Source organism: Aedes albopictus, chromosome 3 (assembly GCF_035046485.1).
Source record: "Aedes albopictus strain Foshan chromosome 3, AalbF5, whole genome shotgun sequence".
Classification (NCBI taxonomy): domain Eukaryota; kingdom Metazoa; phylum Arthropoda; class Insecta; order Diptera; family Culicidae; genus Aedes; species Aedes albopictus.
In genome coordinates this window covers 75,635,842-75,660,988 of record NC_085138.1, presented here as the reverse complement: position 1 = coordinate 75,660,988, position 25,147 = coordinate 75,635,842, and the positions used below count along the sequence as shown (strand labels likewise).

The 25,147-nt window shown below is 38.9% G+C and overlaps 1 protein-coding gene across 1 annotated transcript in view; it reads left to right on the top strand.

The window, feature by feature from the left end:
* LOC109427075 (ATP-binding cassette subfamily G member 4) overlaps positions 1 to 25,147 on the top strand; it is a 157,856-nt gene that overhangs the window by 35,835 nt on the left and 96,874 nt on the right. The window contains exon 3 of the mRNA XM_062859178.1: positions 22,145 to 22,779. Coding sequence (XP_062715162.1) covers positions 22,355 to 22,779 — 425 coding nt within the window. The 5' untranslated portion in view covers positions 22,145 to 22,354. The remainder of the gene's footprint in view (positions 1 to 22,144; positions 22,780 to 25,147) is intronic.

The following is a 25,147-nucleotide window of genomic DNA, read 5'->3' as shown; positions in this document are numbered from 1 at the left end:
ACGCAAATTACTTTGGGGAATTCAGCTTTTTCGATAGAAAAACGTCTGATAAACACGATGGAATCAAAATTTTTAAAATCAAAACACTGTACCAAAAAAAAATATTTTTTCTGGATTTCCTGAACGATTTCCTTTAAAAAAGCCGAAGGTCGAAAATGTGTAGGTGCAATCGTTTCAATGATAAAAATAAAAGAGAGGATAATTTTCATATCGGCCAAAACGAGGGGTGCTGCCACGGGCCGAGGGGTGATCCGATCGGCACCAAAATTTGGATTTTTCTTTTTCCATCTAAACAAATGTTTCAGCCGAACTTGGTTCAAATCCGTGATGGTCGATTGCAAGCGGTCGGTCACTTGGCGTGGAATGACCCATATAGTTATTCTTGCAAATAGAAAAGTTTGGTTTCCACTTTCTTTGAAAATATGGACCACCCTAATTTTCATGCACATTGGAAAGAGGGCCTTATTATTAGAGACAATTTTGTAGAAGACCATATTTGTCTAAAAAATCATTTGAAGGCGCTGACTGCATCTTTCCTCGTAAATCTGGTTTGTGGCCCACTGTGCAGTGTTCTTTATTCTTTATTCTTTGTTTAATCCAACTTCTTTGTCTCCATCTTTATGTCTACCGGTGTCTTGAAGCGAAGCATCCAATAAATGGATTGTTTTATGTAGATCGATCATTGTTGCCATCTGAGATGCCAATGCCGAGTAGTGAAGAGGGTAAACTTACCTCTACTTGACGGAAATAGGTGGGTACTGTGGTTTTTACGTCAAATTTAGTTAATGGACGTTAAATAGCGGAGATAAACACGAGTGGAACGATTCTCACGAAGTCCGTTCAGCTGCTTGGTTTCGCTGATGGTATTGATATTATAGCTCGCAAATGAAGTCGAGGCGGTTGAAGAATCCGTGTACTTGAGCTCACTGGTGACCGCCGATAACGACACCAAGAGAGAAATTCTAAGACGCATTGTGACAGGAAATCGAGCTTACTTCGGACTCCGCAGAACTCTACGATCGAAGAAAGTTCGCCGTCACACGAAGTTAACTATCTACACAACGCTGATTAGACCGGTCGTCCTCTATGGGCACGAAACATGAACTCTACGTGCAGAGGATCAACGCGCCCTTGGAGTTTTCGAACGGAAGGTGTTCCGTTTCCGTACCATCTACGGCGGAGTGCAGATGGAAGACGGGAATTGAAGAAGGCAAATGAACCACGAACTGCATCAGCTGCTGAGAAAACCAACCATCGTCCACATCACGAAAATCGGGAGGCTACGGTGGGCGGGTTACGTCATCAGGATGTCGGATAGCAACCCGACTAAAATGGTTCTCGAGAGTCATCCGACCGGTACAAGGCGCAACGAGCTAGGTGGATCGATCAAGTGGAGGACGATTTGCGGACCCTTCGCAGAGTGAGAAACTGGAGACACACAGCCATGGACCGAGTAAAATGGAGACGACCCCTATGCCCAGAGGCCACTCAGGCCTTGGTCTGACCGGTAAGGTAAGTACGCTAAATAAATGTAGCGTTAACACACAATATGTGATCGACTTTGAAATTTGTGAAACATTAATAATGCATTCCTTCAATAAGACCGTTATTTCGCGGCGAGGAAGTTGCTTCTTTACACACTTGACACCCATCTTTCGTGAATAATTCAATTATAAAGGCACAGAAAAAATCAATCCATAATAAGCAGAGATTTTCTACCCAACAGCTATTCCATTGGTTGCCTTTAGGAATTCGATATCCACCACCAGATATCATGCTATCAATATTGATCGGAATCATCCGATGAAAATGCATAAATTTTTCATCCACCTCTTCAGAGGGGTTCTTGTCGTGACGTGGTCACACTAGAGTAGTTCAAATATTTGAAGACGAAAAGAAAACATTCTACACACTCTTCTTTGATAAATATACAGCATCTTAAAAAAGTCATTCTGATGACATGCCTTTCGGATTAAATGTGTTGTCTGTTCAACCTTCCACGCCCAAAAAATCTCAGAATTTGAAACACCCTAAGGAACACCTTGGCGCCGTGCCCCTCCTCCTCTATTAGGAGGGCTGCGAAGAAACGGCACCTTCTCCTTTGGCGTCATAATACCATTTCACTAAATGTTACTGCCCGGAGCCCGGGCGGACAAAGAATATGAGCAACTTGGTACATAGGTACAACAACGTTTAGAAACAAGAGGTCGGTGTAGCTGTCGGATAGACAAAGGGTTGGCTGAGGATATCCTACGAGCACCTGTTGGGAATCTCAACGTAACAACGCTGTGACTATGGTGCAACCCGTTCCTAGTTGACCTGATTTAAGTTTTTACGCTCTGGGTGATGATGCCTCTTTCTCGTGGCAGGAGTTACTGCAACAGCCGGTGAAAAAGTGGTATCGTATGTTACCGTTCTTCTCAGTCACCAACGTCGTCCGTTGTTTTGCAGCTGCCGGTAGATACATAGACGTAACGATCGCCCTGTCCCTAAATGCATGATAAAGCCCATGTCAGAGGAAATCCGATTTGCTGTGTTTATCTTTTCAATTATTTGAATCTGTTTACTCTCTAACGTTTTTGTTGCAGGTTAAATTTTCCATTGCTAGTTCTAAACGTGTCACTTTTATTTTCCATCGAACCACGCTTCATTCAGACATGGTATTGTGACAATGACATTTATCATCAAGTATTGTCAGCTGAGATTAACAGTATGAAACAAAATGATAAGCGGACATTTTATGAAACTGTGAATGACATGCGGAGAAATACAGCTCCATCTCCCGTCATTTGCATCGGTTTGCCCCAACATTTCTTCTTTTGAATGCTGGCAAAAGATATTTCTATGTTTGCCCCAACCCGTCATATCACCTTTTCAGAAAACTATGATTTTTTAAGAAAAACACCTGTAACTATTGAACCAAAAGAGATAACGACCATCTCAGCGCACGAAACGACGCGTCTTCAAATGCTCTTCAAGTGTTTCTTGGGCGACTTTGATGAAAAATCGAAACTGAAAAAGTTAATGCCAGAAAACCGGTTTTTCTCGAACCACCCTAAGCATATGCACATTGGAAAGAGGGCCTTATTATTAGGGACAACTTTATAGAAGACCATATTTGTCTAAAAAATCATTTGAAGGCGCTGAATGCATCTTTCCTCGTAAATCTGGTTCGTGGACCACTGTGCACTGCTCATGTGATGCGATTGCCAATGTCGCTTTTCCAACTACAGGGGTAAAGCGAACTAAGAGCAACTGTGCAAGGCGCTGTTCATAAACTACGTAGACTCATTTTCGGCCATCTCATTCGGCGAATTAATGTTAGATATAAACAAAACGTAAAAAACAGTTTTAGGTGTTAATGATATCGTCATGCCGAAACTTCGGCACTTGGAAAAGTCAAGACATCTATCTTTATGTCAATATAGTCAGTCATGTTTGCAATGATTCAACAACGTCATTTACGAGTAGTGACCAAAAAGAACTATGACGTCGATATCGGATGTGGCAGCTTGTCAGTCAGTCATCAATAAATTAAATAACCATAAACGGCTCAATCAACATATCCCAATCTAAAGCAGTAACAACAAACGATCCCAAATACCCAAGACGTGCGTTGGTTGGTGCTCTAACAGCGAGTTTGACTATCCAATCGACGGTCTAAATGCCACGTCGTCATGAATGTTTGACAGCATTGACAGCATGGTGATGGTAAAACATGAAATTAAAGGAGAATCAAACATAAAATGCCTCGTTATACATTTTCCCGAGATCAATGGTCATTGGTCATACACAGCAAAATGTGTGAAGAGTTAGCCTAACTTAAAATTCACGAATAAAAAGAAATAAAAAAATGTAGGAAATAAAACGTTAGAATAGAATAGAAAGTTGCTCCAGAGATATTTTTGACGTTTGTCATTTCAAATTTTACTCTTAGATCTTTTCAGCTTTCAACCTTTCGTCATAGATTTCTCTTACGTATCATTCGAAACAATCTACCTCACGTGTCCCTATAATGTCATCACGGTTTGATGAAAGTAACCTGAAAATAACCAGGCCAGGCATTCCTCGCTATAATGTGCGTCGACGTGACGTCGATGGGACTGGAAGTTGGTCGATGTTTATACGGATAAAACGGGACCTGTTGTTTATGTTTGATTATTTGGACTTACGTATATATTAACACCCACTGAGTGGTCTATATTTTGTGGAAGAATACGGAAGACTATTCGGACACCTCACCCTCGCCCAACCCTTTCCTAACGAGAATCAATGCTGTTTTGTCAGTTTAACTTAAAATACAAACTTTTTTCCCTTATTTCTATAACAAGTTAATAAATTATCGCTTGTTCTGCCAGTACTTCCGATATCATGTATTTTGCACTAACTCAGAACATTAAGGGTAGGTTTACAAATTACGTAACGCTTTTAGGAGGAGTGGGGTTTTAGCAGAACGTTACGACCTATACAAACAATGCACAATGGGTCCAGAGCCGTGTTTACGAAGACAAAAATGTTTGTGCCTAAACCATAAGTTTTAGATATATGGTGTCTTTGGGAAACTTTCTTCTTATTTGTCGACCTTTTTTCTCATTATTGTGAAATTAGGGTGGTACCTCTAGTTTCGCTGACCCAAACATCTGCTTCTTAATAAATTTATGTACGTTCACAAAATGTTCTACAAAGTTTTAAAAGAATTTATTTGAAGCAAGTTTTCCGAAGAAACCATTATTCTATCTCTTATGGTTCTTAACTTATATTTTTTTAAAATATTCATGTTAGGGTGATCCATGAATTTCAGTTTTCCTGAAATAACTTTTAATTCGTTCGTTTCTCGTAATTATTTTGTTCCGACCACTTTTAGAACTATCAACGACGCATCTTTTTTCCAAAGAGCTCAAAGTTCTAACTCGCGTAGTTGAAAAGATATTGGCATTTTTCTTCAAAAAAACACTTTTTTCAAAATGTCATATCTCAAAAAGGAGCAAATGGATTTTCATTCTCCCGGATGCACTGGAAAGATCGTACTCTGTTCTATTTATGGTGAAAAAACTATAGGTACCTGTTTTGTTTAAAGTTTTTTATTGAATTTTGAAAATACGATTTTTTCATGGAAAAGCAGTTGTAACTTTGAAAATCGATGAGATACAAACTTGGCGTCTTCGACAAAATTGTGAGTTTTTGGCTGCTATAAAAGTGCCCAGAATAAAGTATTGCGAAAAAATCAATACATAGAATTATATTGAGTAAAAACAGATTTTCATATGGAAAGCGGCGAAATCTGGCGCGAAAGTGACGCCGCCGGCAAGAGGTAGATCGTAGGAGGTAAAACAGATCGATACTGATCGATTTGAAAAAGTGCGCCAACCAACGAACTCAACCACTGAAGTGAAGACGTGCGACTATGTTTAAAACATACATAACCTCACGAGTAAACGGAGGGATTGTATCTATCCTTTGAAAAAGGCACAATATATGTGACCGAAACGTCAGGTGTTGAACCAATATCCGTTTATGATAGCATAGAGACTGGAAGCCGAAAATCCCCGCTTGCATAATACCAATCACAGTCGATCCCCTTATATCTTCGGCAAGTCATTCTGCTTTTTTGGATTTTCGTCCATTTTTTGGACTTTTGTTATTTATGCTATTCGGTATTCCTTCGCCAATTTCTTCGAGAACTCCTTCGGAAAGTCTTTCATAAATCGCTTCCATAATTTTATTGAAAAATCTTCAGACACTTTCTTCTAGATTTCTTCAGTTTTTATATAAGGAATTCCTGCAGCAGATGATTCCGGAAAACCTTCGGCAATTCCAATGTTACTTACATTGAACATTTATTCGGAAGTTTCATCAGCAATTCATTCGAAATTTTCGGCAACTTCGATTATTATTACTTTAGGGAACTTCTTTGGTAATTCCTTTGAAAATTGATACGGCAATTTTCTTAGTGATTTCCTTCGGGAATTTTTTTGAAAAATTGGCGGTTCTTTAAAAACTCTGTTACGGTGATTCTACGGAAATTACTTTAGGGGTTCTTTTTAAATTTTCTTTAGAAATTCCTTTAATGCTTTCGGAAAATTCTTTGAGAATTTCTTCGAATCCATTTCTTTGTTTCTTTATAGAATAGATAGAATATTTCGGCAATTTATTTTGGCCAATTTCCTTAAAAAGTCTTAAAATGTTTTATTCAGGAATTCCTCTGGTAATTCTTATATGAATTGTTTTGGCAACTACTTTGAAAGCTCTAATGTAATTTTGATGGATTTTTTCCGACAATTTCTTTGGGATTTTTTTCTGTAAGTTTTTCGTGAATTTCATGGGATTTTCTTTGACCAAGACCAGTTGAGAATTTTAGATTTTCCAATTCATGAACTTTCGGAAGTAATGAATATAAATACAGTTAAATCATAAAGAATTTCAAAAATAATCACAATAAAATTGCCTAATAAATCCGCAAAATAACTGAAAAAGAAATTGCTGATATAATTTCAGAAGAATAGCCATTGAAATTAAGCAAAAAAATTCAAAGAATTTGCTGATGAAATTCTAATGAAACTACCGCAGAAATTTTCAAAAAAAACATAATAATAACCATGTCGAAGGAATCCTCAAAGAAATGGTCATACTACGGTATAGCGAATACGAAGTCGTAGGTTCGAAACTCACCAGAACGCGATTTTTTCGCAAATTCATCTCTCAATTTGTCAATTAGCAACATTCTGTGCCTTCTAATTAATAATAAGTTTTTTCCCGTACATTCCTATAGGATTTCACTAGAGATTTTTATAGTAATACCTTCTAGGATTTCTCTGGAAATTCCAACTATTCCCGAAATTCGATTAGGTATTCTTCTAGAGATTTCTGCTGGCATTCCTTTAAGAAGCCCAAGAGGAGTTCCAGGATTAATACCGTGATTAATTTCTATAGTAGTCCACAAATAAAACTCTAGAATAATTCCTGGGTGAGTCTCTAGAAAAATGCCTGGAGGATCACCGAAGAGCTTCTGAAGAAAAACAGGAAAAATCTCAGGAGGTATTGTTAACAGGATTCTGGGGTATATCATTGTAGAAATCTCAGCAGAAATCCTAGGAGGTATTGCTGGAGGAAACTATACAAGAATTTATAGAGAAACCCAATCAGGAATGCCTGGCGGAATCCAAAGAAAAAATCCTTGGAATGCCAAGAGAAGTCCCTGCACGAACCGGTTGAGGTATTCTGGAAGAATCTTTAGAGAAGGTCATGAAGGAATCGCGGGGAATTTCTGAAGAAATATCAGGAAGATTTCTCGGAAGAATTCCAGCTATAATGCTAGGATAAATTCGTAAAGGAATAACAAGAAGAATATCTGGACGTATCGTTTTAAGAATTTCTGAAGGAATTGCTGGAAGAACCTTAGGAGGAGTTGTTCGAGGTATTCTTAAAGGAAGGCTAAAGGGAGTTTCTGCAGGAATTCCATGAGGAATTTCTATAGGAATTCCTGAATGAGTCCTTGGAAAAATCCCTGGTGGGACAATCAAAGAAATTTCTGCAAGAATTCGAGGAAGATTACCTGGAAAGATTCAAGCAGAAAAGCCAAGAGAAAGCTCTAGAAGAATCCGTAGCATAATTTCTGAACTACCATAGTTAGAATGTATTAAGGAAGAATAGCTGGAAGAACCGCAGGAATTGGTAGAAGAATCCCAGCTGGAATAACTGGAGCAGCGCTTCCCAAAATTGGGAAGCGGATCTTGGGAGTTTGGGAAGCGCGGATCTGTAGGAATTCATAGAATTCATGGAGGTATCATAGAAGTAATTTCCAGAGAAATCAGGAATGCCGGGGGTGTCCTAAAAGAAGTTCCTCTACCAAGTGTCCGGAGGAATAACTACAGTTCTCCTTGAAAGAATCGGTAGATGTATACTGGAGGAATCCCTGATAGAATCGCAGGAAGATTTTTTTAAGGAATCTCAAGAAGATTTCCCGAAAGTATTGCAGCATGTAAATATGCCATGTGAAATCCCTAGAAGTATTTCTGAAGGAGTTATAATGGGAATTGCTTGAAAAATTCCAGCCGAATTTCATGGAGGAAGGCCAATAGAAGTTCTTGGAGAGATCCCCTGCGGAATTTCTGGAATAACCTCTGGAGGAAGTCCCGGTTAAATCCTTGAAGAAATCTCTGGAAGAATCACCGAAGGGATTTTTAGAAAAAAAAAACCCAGGATGATTTTCTGGAAGAATTTCCGAAAGAACTTCCCTAGTAGAATTCCTGAAGGTATCACAGTGAGAATTATTGGAGAAGTTCTAAGAAAACTTGCTGGAATCCTAGCCACAGTTCCCGGAGTAAGGCCAATATAAGCTCCTGGAGGAATTTCTTGAGAAATTTCTGGAAGAATCTCTAAATAAAATCTCTGATGGAATTCCTGGAAGAATCACCGGATGAAACTTCTGAAAGAATCCCAGGAATGTTGTCTTGAATAACCCCATCAGGAATTCCTGAAGAAATCCCAAGATAAATTTTTAGAAGAATACCTAGAAAAATTCCAAGAAGTACCATAGTAAGAAATTCTAAAGAAATACTACCAGAAATTGCTGGATCAATCTCCGCTGAAATTTCTAGTATGTACAACCCCATCTGAACTGCCTGGAGAATCCTGAGAGAAGTTTATCAAAGAAATATCGGGAGGAATCCATAAAGGAAGCCTAGAAAAATCACTGTTTGAATAGATAAAGGTAATACTGAAGGAATCCATGGAGAAGTCTGTTGATTGTTCTTACCAATATCCAAAACGCCAAAACGTGCAACAGGTGTATAAGTAATTCCGGGAGTGTTTAAGTTTTATTCAAATGTGCTTTTAATAAGTATTGAAATTCATTGTGTGAAATTTTAAATTTTTGGTGATTGACAAGGAAAAATTCTAAGGGGTGCCAAATTTGTTCTAGGGGGTGCCAGGCACCCCTGGAACCCCCCCTAGCTACGCCAATGCTGACTGCGCTGCATAGACGTTTCTATGGTGATGACAGCGCTACCTTGGATGGTTTTTGGTGAGATTGTTCTGATCGTATATACCTATAACAAATTCAACTAAATACGTATTTACCAGTTTCGAAGATTATCTGTGAAACAGGAAGTGTGTTTGCAATATTTATATCCATTTGATAACGGTAAAGCACACATGCAGGGCTTGTTGTAAGTGAAAGTGACTTCGGAATGGACGTGAGTAACCAGACATTCTGAAACGGGTCAATGGATCTCAACAGAGCTCTCACCTTTCAACTCCCGGGCTAAAGATGATTTCAGTTTGTAGTGTGAAATTCACTGAAAATCATGCATACAACTGCAGACGTCTTTCTTCCATAATACCACCACCGACAAACCGAGGCGCCAGCTTATACAACTTTTCCCATTTTTCTTGGCAAATAAGTTCTCCTTTTAATCACTAGCTCCGTCTGTGCGATGATTTACACAACCTCCTCTTTATGTGTGCGTGCGTACAGGAGATTTACCTTGTCAAATTATTTCACTCATTTCGGGTAATATCCTTTATTCGATGTTTTGCGTAAACAGAAGACATTTTGTTATAATCGTTGACATGCAATTTCATCCGCTGAATCGTTTTATGTTTAGGGTATTTTATTTGGGACTTATTGACTACTTTGCTCAATATCGAAGGATTTCTTTGAATAATTCCATTGCACGGTTGATTGTATCTTCTATTGGTGAAATAGAAATAAGAGTACATGAGATGTTAACATCGATCAGCTGGACATTTTTGCGCTGTTTTATAATATCTTCTTCAAGGTTTCTTTTGCCAAAAGACGAAAATGACAGAACGAGTTACGATTTTTGAACGGTTTGAGATTTAAATTTCTTGCCAATCTTGGAAACAGAGTGTCACGTCGGTTTGTCGGTGATACCACTGCCGGACAGTGGGAGTTGAATTGTATATATACACACAATAAACACACATAATTTATGTATCACCTCTAATCTGACTTGACCATTTTCGCTATCATAAGCTCCTTAGCCTTGTCGTTGTCCAACGTGCCAAAAAATGTGCTCGTCGCCTTCATCGTTCCTATATCGCTTTATGCAACTACACGTGTTCAGACCGAGTTGGACGGCGACCTGTGGACCCGCAATGTCCCACGGTAGCCCACGGTAGCCCAACCTCTTATAGTATTATAAAGGGTGAGTCGTTAATTATTGTGCCACCCTACCTTCAAGTGATTCGGAAATTGTCTACAGTTAACGAAATGAAACCAAATTCTTACTGTAGTTTCGTATATGTATGTATTTCAACTTTTCGGTATAGGTTCAAATTTAGGATGCGTTTTAGTGAAACTCACGACATTTTCAATTAACGCCCTCCATGTGGACATGTTCAGGCTCAATTTGCAAAAAATAATTAAAGCTCTCTGGTTTGTTTATGCGCATCGTGCCTGGTTTTCACCCAGCTCCAAGCTTATGTTTCACTGACAACCGTTCCTGAAACCTATTACGTACATTAAGATGACCCGATAATGTATAATCATCAATTGTTCCAAGGCGCTATACCATGATTTTAGATTTTAGCATGTGATTGTACAACATCTTTTTTAGAACTGTGAACTAAATTTATTCTATATCGAGTGGAATCTCACTGATAACTGCTCAATTCATTTTATGTGAACAATAGACTCTAAGGAGAAACTGTACAAAATTTGGTTGATTTTGGTGAAGTAGGAAAAAAGTTACGTTAGTTTGAAAATGGCACAATAATTATCGACTCACCCTTTAGTAGGTACCGGGATAATCACCGATAGGTACTCCATCGTCACTAGCTGTGTATGGTATGTGATTGTTATCCGTAGGACCGTCGCGACGGAAGCCCATGAATCACCACATCCAACGTAACGATGCGTGAACTCATTGCAGCAATCCTCACCCTCCCACAAGCAGCACCCGTTGGCACCTAACCGGGAGCGCGGACGAGTGCTCGTGTCCTCTTCAGCGTCTGCCAGTGCATCCGCACTCTTACGCTTCACTAAGGTACATTCCATACCCGACCGACAGCTGTTATTAGCTGAGTTTCGCCGAAGCGCCCGCCCAACATGAACGATGACGACAGTTTGCGGAAACGAAACTGTCGCATAGCTGTCCGGGTTTGTCTAGGTTTACGACTGGCTTGCGGAAGGTATCCAGGCCGATGTAGTGCGGTGTGGTGTTCGATATCAAAACATAACCTCCAAGAAAGACCGCATCTAATCTAGGCCAATCAAATGAGAATTTATTGATATATTTTCGCAGGTATAGAAAATTCACTGGAATCAAAGCGAAAACTATTGTTTTGCGAAATAAATAAACCTTTCTGTAGCTATATTTATAATTTGTTTACTAAAGTATATTTCAATCTAACGTGATTCTTTATACAACAGTTTAAACGAACGATAAAGTCATCAAAAAGAACTGCCAAGTGTCCCAAAAATAGCCATAACTGAAATTTTATATCTCAAATTAAAATAAATTAAAAATTAGCACATACTAGATAACTGAATATTTGACTGGGTCACTGGGTCGATACTTTAAAACAAAAGTTTTTGATCCCTTTTAGCGTCCCCAAAGTAGCTGTGCAGAGTTTGTTCGCAAGAGCTAATCGTAGCAATAGAAGATTGCAACGATTTTTGATGAAAATTTGCAATGATTTTTATTGACATTTGTTCCAATGTTTCAATATTGGAAATGTGATGCAACAATAAATATATGAGAAATTAGATCGCTAATGGCACTCTTGGCAGTAGCTTCATTTAATTTATTTCGTACCTGTGGTTTAATTACTGATTGTTTTTAAGTGCACACGGTGTAGCGGATATTTTGTTTTGGTCATTAAAATTGATTTGGCACTTCTAGTACCAGTACGGACGCTGTAGGGACGTGGCATACTAGATGTTGGTCACACGAACACTCGCGCCATTGACATTCTGTGGCTAGTTATTCTACTGATGCAGCTCATAAGTATATGCTTCAAAATCATTTTCAAAATTTTATTTTGAATCCTCTGAAGTTGCTTTTTTTCTAGTATTGCGACAGCTCGACCATATTGGGACAGCGTACAACATGGCCGGTTTGAAATTTTTTTTATATATCAAACATTTGTTCTTGCGACAAAGTTGAAATTTTCTATTAAAAAGTGGGTATAACCAAATATTTCAAGCTGTTTAGATCACTTTTGTTAAAGTGAACTAAAAAAAATCTTGAGAGATAGATACCCTGCTGAGAAATTTCAGAGCGGGTTCTCCATTTCATTTTAATTACTTGGATTGGAACAAATCCCAGCAATATGTTAATGTTTAATGTTAAGTTCACATTTAATCAGGCGATTTATCATCACTTGACAGACCTTTTAATACGACTTGAACAACCGTGCAGATCTGTCGTCGTATGTGAAAAATTTATGCTTCTTCTCAGCAAGGTACTTGAGAAGAAGATCCCGATCTTTAGGGGTTGCCGGCAATAGACGGCAGTCTCCTTTCCTGGCAATTTGGAAGGAAACCTTGATTCCTCTAAGTTCAAGATTTCCTGCCTAAAACCAGCAAACTCAGAGATGCAGACCACGATTGGCAGCACCCGTTGCTTTTTAGCAGGGATCAAGGTGCCAGGGCTAGAGTAGAGGCATCCTCAATTTGCTGTTCCGAAAAATTGTTCAGCGTTTCATAGGGATTACTCATTTCAACGAAATTTTCATCCGAAACAGTTGTTTTATTAGAAGGAAGCAAAGAAACTGAATTTTACTTCCGTAAACGGGTCCAACACGCATAATCACGTCCTAATTTCAGAATCTGTTACTCGCTAGCACAGGGTTAAAGTGAGCACAGGGTCGCTTATTGGCTTGTTGCCTCAGCACCCACACAGTTGGAGGGCACTCACCAAGAGCAAGCAACTGCTCTAATTGCACTACTACGCACTGGTTTTACTTCGATCGAAATTAACGGCAATTAACCTCAATGTTTTACACCGAGAATTTCAAATTGGAAAATGGTATTGCACAGGAAATCCATGTTCCATGAATGAAATAGCTACTGAGGCTTATTTGAATTACAATTGTTACAAATTACTGACGTCATTTCACAGGAGTAGGGTAACCTGGGGTAATACACACCCCCGAGGCAAAACGCCATCACGCTATTTCATTATATAAGTGAAGCTCCGTCCGATGCAAGCAAACTAGACGTAAAATTGAGCAGGACAAGCCCAAGAGTGACATGAATATTCGAATGAAAAGCGTGGAAAACGCAAATTTTCCACATTTGGAAAGATTCTCTAATTTGAAGCGCACGAAATTAAAAGATTGCGCGCTGATTATATGGAATCAACCTATCAACTACCATCCGCCTCCTACACCTTCCATTTGCTGCCGTAAATAGTAAGATGGAGCCGCTTGGTATTTCAAGAGAATTCAAAGCGGGAAATGCCAGAGGTCATATTGACGCACCTCTAATAGCTCAATCAGAATTTAAAAATGCAACTCTAAACTAAATGACTAAATCGATTCAATGGTTTAATTGTGATGTTATGCTATCGAAATATAAAACAAACAATTTAATTGATTGCTGCCAAACGATGGTCCGCTTTCGGAGATCATCGCATCGATACAGTCAGTGTCAGCTTCGGTCACCGTTTGATGTCAAACATAGGTATCGGTTTAACCCTAGCCAAGGATTACTCACCTGTACAGATTGTCCATACCGAGTAAACGATGATAGCCATTTGGGCTGCAAATCCAAAAGCTCAATCAAGCACATACTGACGAACGAGTCCAGTGCAGTATGGTGTGATGGCGTCCAACCGGGGCTTTGTCAATGTCAATCGACCCATAAAGGTGTTTTCTCTCTGGGTATCGTTCTCGGAATGTTGGATAGCGTCTATATAGCTCTATCCATATATGTAGTATGGCTGGCGATGGTGCAAAATGGAAATCTAGTGTTCACCAAAATTGCTTCTGGTGTTGAAATGCATGTATTGCATGCATCCAAATGAGGAGAAACATCAGGATACAGAATTGGTCATTCCGGATTTGGTTCAAGGCAAATGTGACACTTGTGTTTCGTCGTTTCCTTGTGTCGTCGTCTAACCAGTAGTACGAAATTAGTTATATGCTTGCCATGTTAATTCCAATAGTCAAATTCAGCTGCTCGTCTAATGCTTACATGAGAAAAAAACTTTCGGACGACAACAGACCTCATAAATATCCTCCAATCTCTCGCCGGATTTTCCATACTTCGCTATAACGAGCACAAGCTCAACCAGAAAAACTTTGTTGAGCGCGCAACAGACGAAAATAAACTCACAGAAGCAAGTACTTGTACCAGTCAGCAAACAAGCGCTATTTAATATAAATCAATATGCTAATGTTGCCCTGCTACCGAACCTTGCTGGGCGTTCCGTATGTAAGCCAGTTCCATTTTGGTTCAACCGAGCACACCGCTAGGAAGTGCATTAGCTGTTTTTGAAGTTCAGTCTCCATACATCGCCCTATACAGCAACCAATGCGAGTCTTCCTATTGGCTATTCATGTTTGGATTTGATTAATACATATCTGGATGGTGAATGATGTTATGGGGCCTGTAATTACACCCGGCCCGACCTGTACCTGTGCTGATGCTTGCCTAGCTTGTTGATGTATCTAACTAATTGATAATGATGAAACAAGGATAAACAAGGATATTTATACATTCATTTATTTAGTTAACATCAAATTCATGATAATACTGAATCAACAATTTGCCGCCATAATACTCGATTTGCAGCTGCAGCTCTCCAACGTCGGTCACGCCCAACGCTCGCCAGATCACAGCTCCACCTGGTCCGCCCATCCGCGGTCCACGCCTTCTTGTTCCAACCGGATGGTTAGCAAACACCAACTTTGCAGGGTTGTTGTCCGGCATTCTTGCAACGTGCCCTGCCCACCGTATCCGTCCAGCTTTAGCCACTTTCAGGATGTTGGGTTCACCGTAGAGTGCAGCGAGCTCGTGGTTCATCCTTCTCCACACACCGTTCTCCTGCACGCCGCCGAAGATCGTCCTTAGCACGCGTCGCTCGAAAACTCCGAGTGCTTGCAGGTCCTCCTCGAGCATCGTCCATGTCTCATGTCCGTAGAGTACCACGGGGTAAGTTTCCAGTTTCTTCTGGAGCCCATAGTAGGCACAACTTCCACTGATGATGCGCCTTCGTATTTCACGGCTCACGTTATTGTCAGTCGTTAGCAAGCAACCGAGGTAGACGAATTCTTCTACCACCTCGAAATTATCCCCCTCTATCGTAACATTGCTGCCAAGGCTTGTCCTGTCTCGCTCAGTCCCACCTACCAGCCAGCATGTACTTTGTCTTAGCCGCATTCACCACCAGTCCGACCTTTGCTGCTTCACGTTTCAGGCGGCTGTACAGTTCTGCCACCGTTCCAAATGTTCTAGCAATAATATCCATGTCATCCGCAAAACAGACAAATTGGCCGGATTTCGTGAAGATCGTACCCCGGCTGTTGAGCCCGGCTCGTCGCATAACACCTTTCAACGCGATGTTGAATAGTAGGCAGGAAAGTCCATCACCTTGTCGTAGTCCCCGTCAAGATTCGAATGAACTGGATAGTTCACCCGAAATACTTACGCTGTTCTGCACACCGTCCATCGTTGCTGTTATCAGTCTGGTAAGCTTCCCGGGAAAGCTGTTCTCGTCCATGATTTTCTATAGCTCTGTGCAGTCGATACTGTCGTATGCCGCCTTGAAGTCGATGAACAGGTGATGCGTTGGGACCTGGTATTCACGGCATTTCTGGAGGATTTGCCGTACGGTGATGATCTCGTCCGTTGTCGACCGGCCGTCGATGAAACCGGCTTGGTAACTTCCCACGAACTCATTTACTTTAGGTGAAAGACGATCTGGGATAGCACTTTGTAGGCGGCATTCAAAATGGTGATCGCTCGAAAGTTCCTTCACATTAACTTGTCGCCTTTCTTGTGGATGGGACAGATTATCCCTTCCTTCCACTCCTCCGGTAGGATATTTATACCTAGGGTGAAATTACTAGGGTTTTGTGAAAGAGTTAAGGAATCTAGTAAGGAGTTAATGATTTCACAACTGAAGAAATGTTAGATCTAAAAGCAGATCTTTATTTATTTTTTTATCTTCATTGACGAGATTTTGAGTTTATCTCTGGACCCATTCCAAAGGAAGAACCCACAGTTTGTGCGTTTGTCGGGAGTAGGATTCGTTCCCAGGTCGTCGGCGCGATAGGCATGCTCTCTAACCATTCAATCAGGTCCGCTCTAAATTATTTATTTCTTAATTTATATTTTTATTTAATTATTGAATTTATATAATATTTATTTTTATTTTATTTTACTTATGTATTTTTTATCTATTTATTTTTGTACTTATTTATGTACATTTTACAACCAATGCTACACCATATTTATTTATTCATTTTTGTATTAATGAATTATTATTTTTTTACTTATGCATTTTAAGGGTGCAGTTCGATAAATAATTTCCAAAATATCGGCTTCTTCTATTTTTTATTTTATTTTTAATACGTCCCTGACGTATTTTGCGAACCAATGTTTCAATATTCATTTGTCTCTCTGTTTTCTTCAACTTTCAACCGACTTTTACGAAACAATTTTTCAGCAACCGGAAATATTTCCCATTTCATTTTTCTTAGGAAACAGCACATATTTGAGAAAATTTTATAAAAATTTCCTTTCCTTGGTGAAACTTCAAACAATCCCTTAAAAAAGTACTCTGAAGAATTTCTTTACGTGATCCCTTCAGGATTTGTTGAGAAATGCCCTATATACTGATGGAATAACTAGCAGAGGGATCTCTGGAGCATTTATGTATAGAATTCCTGAATCTTGAAAAATAACTTCCTGCCAGACTTGTAATTCGAATATATGTGAAAAAGATTCCGCAGGAAATCCTGGAGAGATCTCTAGAGTTTTCCCTGTAGAAAAGTATGAGGGAATTTGTAATTCTAGATTGAGTTTAAATAAAGGCGAAAGTAACATGATCGATTTCTCTTCATCGACTCTCTTTTCTTCAAATTAAAGTGACAAAAAGTAAGCATGGTTGCGCTTATTGTCAACAAAATTATAGCCGGCGATGCAATGGTATCAGGTCATAAAGCTGAAGTACGTTAGGCCGAATGGGTCAGCAGGCCGAAATTCTAATTTCCTTCGTAAATGATGGTAAAATGTCGCCCACAGCTCATTTCAGAAGCTTATGCTGAAAATATGATGTATAACAAACTTGTGCGGCTAGACCAGTCCTACAAGAAAGTCACGGAAAACCGCTCTATCTTTAATATTTAAAGTACCTAAGTAAGACTACCTTCGAAAATGCCAATTCATATTCATCATGAATATCATGCGTGACCTTCTTGTATGGCTGTTCTATTTAGTCGCACAAGTTTTTCACATATCATATTTTCAGGTTCAGCTCCAGAAATGATCTCAGAGTTAAAAATTTTCATTTTCAATGAGTGAGATCAACGTGAATTTTGGAAATTCTCAACTGAGGGATCAAAATAAGATTGATTTTGGTGAATGAAATTTTTCACTTATTCATTCGTTTTCCTGTCACTGACAATTTTCACTGAAAAACAAAACTAGACCACAACTCCCGATTAAACTTTCAATCACCACTTCATTTTGGTGCAAAAAGAATCATAATCGGCTGCTCGGAGCTCGGAAATATCGTTCAATGAAGTTCAAATACCGCAGTGTAGAAGTGCGTGGAATGTGTCATAGAATAATTTGATCGAAATTGCAAATGATTACTTGCAATTACTAAGAGGTCTACTATTCCTTAAAATACCGTACAATCATACGGGATGAATGACCCATAAAAGGTTAAAATCCCTGGTAATAAACAAACAACAACAACAACCGTACAATCACGGCAAAAATTGCACTTGGAAGTTGAGGTGATGAATTGTCTATATCTGTCTCATATTTATGATCCCCATTTTGTAGACACAAATGAAGTTTCCAGCGCTAAATGGAATGAAAGCAATTGGTTGTTTTCAACGATAAACTCTAAGTAAGAACAAAGTAATATAACTGAGGAATAAATATTTTTTTTAGTTTGAAACTTATCCATTAGGCTACAAAGCGTACTTTCTACTTATTCGCTGCATTGTTCAGGAACCGAGCCCACATTCTTCCACAATCACGGAGCTTCCCAATTGGATTTGATATTAACTAATGATGCATCCAAAGTATTGAGATTTAATCAAATTGAAGCTCCAGTATTGTCAAACCATGATTTAGTCTTTGCATCTCTTGATTTTGATGATAAAGTTAGTCCAAAAAGTTTCGAGTTTCGTGATTATAACGCTGTTCAAGTTGATCCGTTGATAAATGTGTTTTATGCAGCTGACTGGAGGTCTTTTTATTCCTCGAATGATTCTAACCAACAGTTAGAGTTTTTAAATTCTTTGCTTACTGATTTACATAACACTTTTGTTCCTATTCGCACTGTTCGTAGCAAAAGAAATATTAATCCGCGGTTCAATTCTGCAATTAGTACAGCAATGATAGATCGAGATTTACTTTATGCTAGGTGGAAATGCTTTAAAAGCTCTGATGATTTATTGGCTTTTAAAAGAGCGCGAAACAAAGTAAATATGCTTATAAGATCAGCCAAACAAATTTATTATGCTTCCAAGTTTGATAATAATCTGTCCTCGAAAGAATTGTGGAAGAATGTTAAAATGCTTGGAATAAATTCATCAGAAAATCAAAACATTGTTAATTTCTCTGCTGACGAAATTAATAATAATTTTCGCAAACATTTTACACGCAACAACTCTGCAACAGAAGGTTCCTGTGAAACAATTCCTATAGAACGTGAATATTTTTACTTCAATAGAATAAGTGAATCTGAAGTTGTTATTGCCATGAACTCAATACAGTCAAACGCTCTTGGTCTGGACATGCTGCCAATCAAATTTTTAAAATCTATTTGTCCAATTTTGATTGAGCCAATCACGCATCTATTTAATTCAATAATAACAACCAGTGTTTTTCGGGATGCATGGAAGAAATCAAAGATTGTACCCATCAAGAAAAAAACAAATTTGAACACTTTAGACAATTTGAGACCAATTAGTATATTGTGCGCATTGTCGAAAGTTTTCGAAAAAGTAATCAAGTCTGATATTTGCGATTATTTAAACCGTCATAATCTGCTTAACAAAAATCAGTCAGGTTATCGACCTAAACGTAGCACTAAAACAGCGATGATTAAAATAATTGATGATATTGGTATTGTGATCGACAATGGACGACCGGTTGTTTTAATTCTTTTGGATTTCTCAAAAGCATTTGACACTGTTTCTCATGCAATTCTTTGTCACAAACTTAAGACTCAGTTCACCTTTTCGGATCATGCCGTTTATCTTATAAAATCCTACTTAACTTCAAGATCACGAGCTGTTTTTAGCAATGGTAGTTTATCTGAATTCGTTGTTATAGAATCCGGAGTGCCTCAAGGTTCTATATTCGGCCCAATTTTATTTTCGCTGTATATTAACGACCTGCCTTCCGTTGTAGTGAAATGCGAAATTCATCTGTTTGCAGATGATGCTCAAATATATTATGCGTGTTTGACGAACTCTATTGAAGAAATCAATCAGGATATCAATGAAGACTTACGGCGAATACATGAATGGTCTCGCAAGAACATACTGACTTTAAATGCAAAAAAAACAAACGCTATTTTCATTTCGAATAATTCTTCTCTAAACACGCTTAAACCATTTGTTCGCCCATGCCAATACTAATGAACGGCACTGTAATTGTACATAAATATGTTGTGTAGCTTGCATACAAGATGTTGTTCAAGTTGTATGTGCAAGCTGAAGTGAAACGTCAAATTGTATGTTGTATGTAGATTATTATTGTCATTATATCCGTACTTTGTTGACGTCTGGACGAAACTAAAAGTGTAAGTTAATTTATATGTTATTTTATGTCTTATTTAATGAAAATAAATTGTAGTTTCGAGTATTTGTTGCAAAACAATACTGTGGAACTGGTTTCTGTTACAGCGTCCGAAAGACATCCGCGGCGGGATGAATTCCCGTCGCAACACCATTATTGAAACTTAATGGTGAATCTATTGCGTTTGTTCAAAGTGCAACTAGCCTAGGTATTCGCATTGAATCTAATTTTGAATGGGAGAACCACGTAACAGCCCAGTGCGGGAAGATTTATGCAAGTCTTCGAACGCTTACCAGAACTTCGTCATTTTTGTCTATTGCTACCAAATTGAAATTATTTAAAGGTCTATTTTTTCCATATTTTATAGCATGCGATTTTCTGCTTGATTCCATATCTGCTTTTATTTTCAACAAGCTGAAAGTTACTCTTAATGCGTGTGTTCGTTATGTGTTCAATTTAAATAGATATTCAAGCGTTTCTCAACTACAACACTTACTCATTGGCTGTCGTTTTGAAAACTTCAGTAAGTTTCGCTGTTGCTTGCTTTTACATAAAATTTCCAGTACAAGACAACCCGACTATTTACACAATAAGTTAAAAATTGGAAGAAGCAATCGTTTTAACAAATATATACTACCAAGATATCACACGTCTAAATACGGGAATACATTTTTTGTGCGAGGTGTAGTACATTGGAATTCATTACCTACTAATCTTTCAAATGAAAATTCGATAATAGCTTTTAAGAGGGGACCCAAGTAACCAAAAGTTCCGCTTCCCATGACAAAATGCACTTTCAAGTTCCGCGAAGTTCAGATAAAGTTCCAAATGGAACTTTCTGGCTGCTTAAGAGGCTAACGATGAGCCTTGCTGGAACTTCGGTCACAAGTTCCGACAACGCTCAATGTTAGCCTCTTAAGCAGCCAGAAAGTTCCATTCGGAACTTTAACTGAACTTCGCGGAACTTTAAAGCTGCTTAAGATGCTACTCGGAACTTTGTCGGAACTTTCAAGTTCATAGAAGTTCAGTTCAGTAGCATTGTGTTTCAATGAAGATTAAATTTATTTCTTTTACAGAAAACAACTGTTTGAGCATTCACGAATAAAAGACAAAATTTAATATGAATTTATCAAATCAATGAATACTAGGCTTGACCAAAAAAATGCCGCTTATCGGATTCGAACCGATAGTCGCTGCGTGAGAACCCTACGCTCTACCACAGTACCTCACTTGTGGTTGAGTGAACAGCAGGTAAAGTTTGACTTGAATCGATTTTCTGTCGGCAGCTAGTTTTGCACATTTGTACAGTAGTGAAGTTAGCTTGGCATTGTCAAGTGTCTTCAGCAGCGCAGCGGTAAGTCAGCAGGCTATCACGCAGGAGGATCCAGTTCAAATCTACATAGCAGCATCATGTGTGGAAATATAATTATCAGAAGCAATTTCCAGACATGAATCGCAAACACCCACCAAACAGGGGTGGGGTTGTGATTCTGAAAATCAAATTTTTGTTTCTGCATGAATTTTGTCAAAGTACTGTCAGAAGCTGCTTAGAAGGCTATCCAGCGTGCTTATGTGAACTTTCAAGTTCCAAAATTACTTAAAAATGAAGCTGCTTAGAAGGCTAATGAGCAATCTCGAACAAGCTGCTTAGCTTATAAAGTACCCTTTTATCTAAACTTTTGGTTACTTGGGGATGTAGAGAGCATTTCAAGTAAAGTTAATATTAGTGTTATGTTTCGAAGTATTAGTTTTAACAGACCATTATTTACCGTAAGTAACATAAAAAAGACTTAAGTCTTACGTTACATGAAATAAACAACAAATAAATAAAAATAAATACGTTTTATTGTTTTAAACAAGCGTCATTTTTCTGCGTGTATACAAGTAAATACGTATACGTATACGTATACGTATACGTATATGATTGAAAGTAAGACAGAAATTATATTATCGAGTACTTTAGGTCAAATTTACAATTGACACTCTGTCGATGTCAATTGATGCGCTTGTGAAAATGATTCAAAACCATGACACACAATTCAAGTAATTAGTGGCAAACGTACAGCTCCCCAGTCCCCATACTTTTCCCCCATACATGCCGAAACCTGAGAACAATTTTCCTGTCCAACAATTATCACTAATTTTCTGCTTGTCATCATCACATACTTTTATCTTCTCTCGTTGCAGTTGCCCTCATCATCAACCGAGCTGGTGGAATTGAGTTGCAAAAAAATCGTTCAAACTACCGACATACATTCGGTAATCATACGATCCCATTCTACCATCCCACATAGAAAAAAAATGCACTGAGCGCCCCCGTCCCCTCGGCTAGGTCACACCGGTCACACTAGCATCGTATCGCACCCGGGCGCGGTAGACCACCACCGACCCCCATCGATGGCCACCGAATTCAGTGGCCAGAAAACGCGACGCGACAGTGCCATACAGATTTCGTCGTCCGCCGCCGGTGCGGTCACCCGTTTCACGGCAAGCGCCCCTCACGAACTTACCGAACTGTCGGTGGTGGACATCAACGCTTCGCTAGCCGCATCGGTACCAATGATTTCGTCGGTCATCTCAAACCCCGCTCCTCCGGCATCGGCGGCGACGACAACAACCACAACACAGAATGTCTCTACGGTGACGACCTCGAATGGGGTTGGCACGGCCGGCGGTGGAACCGGCAATACCTTTACCACCAATCTGTTCAACCTGTCCAACAGTACGGATCCTGCGGCGGTGGCGTACAATTCCTACACGCAGAATGTGCGCTGCAAGTCTCCACCGACGCTGGTCGATAATCTCAAGAATGGAACTATTGGGTGAGTGATTGAGACTATAGTTGGGCGTGAATCAGTAGTTCAGCTGTATCAAGACAATCTATAATCTGTATATACAAAAATGAGTTTGAAATCCCTTTGAGGCAACGAAACATTGGCGTAGCTAGGATTATTTTCTGGAGGGGCCCAGGGGGGGGGGGGGTCTGACTTGAGATGACTTTTAAGCGGCATGGGCAAAAATGTCAACAAGGATCAATTTTCTACACACAATTACCGGAACAGGGTGGGGTGCTCACCCGGAAGACATCATTAAACTTTACAAAACGACTATTCTCTCTGTTCTCGAGTATGGCTCTTTCTGTTTCCTCTCAGCAGCAAACTGCCACCTAATAAAGTTGGAACGAATTCAATACCGTTGTTTGCGTATTGCTCTCGGCTGTATGCACTCAACGCATAATACGAGGCAAGAGGTCCTGGCAGGGGTGAAACCGCTCCAGAACCGCTTCTGGGAGCTCTCGCTAAGGTTACTTATCAAGTGTGGAGTGAGCAACACACTTGTTATTGAAAACTTCGAAGAAATGCTCAGTCTGAACACTCAGCCCTCCTCGTGTACACTTCACTAAGGAGTGTATCGGAAATTAACTATATATGTTCAAAACATCCTAAAAAATAATTTATTCGAGTTATAAATAATTTTATTTTTGGAGGTACTATATAAATCCTCAGAAAAAGGAATGGCACTTTTGCTTTTGTAAAAATAATTATTTTACATGGACATCAATCTCAAAGTTTAAACGCATGATCTTGAAATTTTGGACACCCCTAAAAAATTTGAAACTGCGGAAAAAATGGATTTTTTTTTGATTTTTCAAAATATTTTAGCGCAAATATATTCTTTCCCAGATTGCTCATAATATAGGTAAAAAAATTATTTTCAAGAAAAAATCGACTCTATATCAGCGCAATTCTTAAAAATGAAAAAAGGTCATTTTTCAGGGACCCCATTTTTTGATGCTCATTCAAAGCACGATTACGCAAATAAAAAATACATCAAATTGATAATTCAATTTTTTTTTTAATTGGAAATGTTTTTAAACTTAACGACGAGGTAGCTTTAGTAGAGAACGGAATTGTATAACCTTTGAAGATATTTAAAACAGACTGTCAAAGTTCGACAAAAAATAAATGTTTTTTTAGGATAGGCCATTTTTAAAATGTTGAGTGTTTTTCGATCATAAATATTTTTTTTAAGTTGGTGTTCGGTGATATGTTATGTGTACATAACTGCTAACAATAATTAATATTTTTTTGGATTTTTCGCCGTACAAGTTTTATTCGCTACAGGTTATTGAAACGCTGAAAAATCTTTAAAAAACAACAATTTGTCCAAAACTTTAATTTGTGAGATGTATTCATTCTACAATATTTTCAATAATGCTAAACCAGGGTGTCGACTACCTGGAAAACCCTGGAAAGTCAGGGAAAGTCAGGGAATTTTTTTCTGGACCTGGAAAGTCAGGGAAGGTCAGGGAATTTAGTTGATGGTCAGGGAAATTTTCCACGATGGTAATAAGACGATGTATTAGACTATCCCCACCAGTGCGTAGTAAGTCGGTGAGTAATAGAAGTATGCAAACCGGTTCTATTTCTGATACCCACCCGTTTTCGCTCCGCGTGTTCCCATCATCGTTAATGAAATATTACCGTATCTCCCCACCGGTGGTTGGTAGTAGTACTTCATATCGTAAACATGGAGTCAAATTTTGGTAGTACGGAATATATTGATCGTTGAACATGAATTCCGCATGACTTGCTCTTCTTCTTGGCGTAACGTCTCAACTGGAATAAAGCCTGCTTCTCAGCTTCTTCTATGAGCACTTTCGCAGTTATTCACTGAGAGCGTCTTCTGCAAATGACTATTCATTATGTGTATATCGTGTGGCAGGCACGAAGATTCTATGCCCAAGGAAGTTCCTCAAGTGTTCTGAGTGTAATTTACATTCACCGCGTGGAGAGTCACTTTCACAGCTCTGTCACGACTTTGATATGCGTTTGCGACCCCTACTCTATTCGGAAAACTTTTAGACAAAACAAAAAGGCAAAACTCGTCCATACATCGTTTCTTGATTGCATGCTTCTGAGCTGAGAAAATAGCAAGTGAGTTTAACTCTTTGCAAGTGAGTGTTCCCATCCTTGGGAGCAAATTTGCTGACGTTTTCATTGATTGAGAGCCATCTACTTTTTGTTTCGCTTGGAGCACTCATTTTAGAATTTACTTTATTTCGGTTCAAATTTCAAGGAACTTCTAGAATATGAAATTTTCTATTGTTCAGTTTATTCCGATAATCGAGCTTCGCGACACTTCCAACTACCTATGCTCGGCATAGAACTTTATCTTCCATATAGGTCC